This window comes from Nothoprocta perdicaria, unplaced genomic scaffold, assembly GCF_003342845.1.
Source record: "Nothoprocta perdicaria isolate Ctin4 unplaced genomic scaffold, notPer1 scaffold_196, whole genome shotgun sequence".
NCBI lineage: Eukaryota > Metazoa > Chordata > Aves > Tinamiformes > Tinamidae > Nothoprocta > Nothoprocta perdicaria.
The window spans coordinates 1184920-1186318 of NW_020455160.1; the positions used below are offsets into that span (position 1 = coordinate 1184920).

At 64.3% G+C, this 1399-nt stretch overlaps 1 protein-coding gene across 1 annotated transcript in view; it reads left to right on the plus strand.

The window, feature by feature from the left end:
• The first annotated feature begins 783 nt into the window (after positions 1 to 783).
• Positions 784 to 1399, plus strand: part of LOC112945695 (arf-GAP with SH3 domain, ANK repeat and PH domain-containing protein 2-like) — a 30965-nt gene continuing 30349 nt past the window's right edge. The window contains exon 1 of the mRNA XM_026037350.1: positions 784 to 909. Coding sequence (XP_025893135.1) covers positions 784 to 909 — 126 coding nt within the window. The remainder of the gene's footprint in view (positions 910 to 1399) is intronic.

Sequence of the window (1399 nt, forward strand, 5' to 3'; positions counted from 1 at the left end):
TTGTCCTCTCTGCTGTGCTTTCACCCTCCCTCTGCAGTAGTGCAGCTCAGGGACAGTGGCAGATCTGTCCACCTGTCTGAGAAGAGCCCTATCATTCACTTTGAAGCAGAGTTTTTGGTAGTGCCGGGATATGTGCACTCTGCAGGCTGTGAAGTGGCTCCCTGACCTGAGAGCTACAGGAGCCTCACTGCTTTTATAGCAATTTCTTGTCTGTCTATGGGCCCAAGTTATTTAGAGAGGGCAGAGACGTGGTAGACGGGGGGCACTGGCAGCCCTGGGCTCCGTTCCTGCCTCACCAGGACCTGGCTGGAGCTGGGCCATGGGGAGCAGGACGGCTCTGCTCGGTGCCACCTCACTCTGAGCTTGCTCTGGTGGCTTTCACATGGGATGTCAGCAGCCACCTGCGCCTCCAGCACTGCCCGGTGCCCCAGCACCACCGCTGCTCCCAGCTGGAGGCTGGGCCTGTGCGTGTCCTTGGACAGATCCCTGGCCTTGGAAACCGCCTGCAGCTGCGTTCTCCACATTGCCACCAGGCTGTGGCTCCCCATGAATCAACATGAAGCGTCAGTTGCATTCTTCCTCAAAAAAAAAAGAAAAAAACAATCCGCTGTGCTGCAGGGTGCCCCCGGGTTGCTGTGTGTGTGCAGGGCAGGCGTGCGGGGCGCTGCACGTGTGGCGGGTGCGGGGCAAGGGACTCCCCTGCCCTTCCTTCCCCTTGGGAGAGGCGCCGGCGGTGGCTCCCAACAGCAGTTTCCCTTTCCGGAGCCGCCTTGCCGCGGCACCATGGCGGCCCTCATCTCCGTGCGAGACTTCGTGCGGCAGGCGCGGGAGGACCTCAGCTCGCCCACCACCTCGGCCTTCGCCAGCCACATGGGCCGCTGCAAGGCCACGGCCAACAGCCTGGAGGAGGTGAGCGGGGCCGGGCGCCGTGGAGGCTGCGGCGGCGCCCTGCGCGGAGGCTGGGCAGAGGGCCCCTGTGCCCATGAGGGACGCGCTGGTGTCCTGCCAGGCCAGGGGGCCCCCAGCACGGCCCAGCGAGGGCCCAGCAGGTGGATGGCAGGGAAGCCACAGGGAGGGTGGACATGAGGGCAGCAGAGTGGCTGTAGGGTGGCAGGGTGGCCACAGGAAGGGCACAGTGACTGTGACATGGCGGGGACAGCAAGGTGGCCGTGGAGGGGGTCGGTAGCATGGCCATGAGGACAAAGAGTTCCCCTGGGGATGGCCGGGTGGCTGCGGGGATGGCAGGTCACGCGAGTGCCCGGGCAGGCCCTGCCTCCCTCTGAGGTGCTGTGGGGCAAGGCCCCTGTGGGGTTGTTGCAAGTGGAGTATGTGAGTGGTGGGTAGACATGTTGTTGTGGCACATGGGGACACCACCAGCACCATCACACAGGGGTTGTTG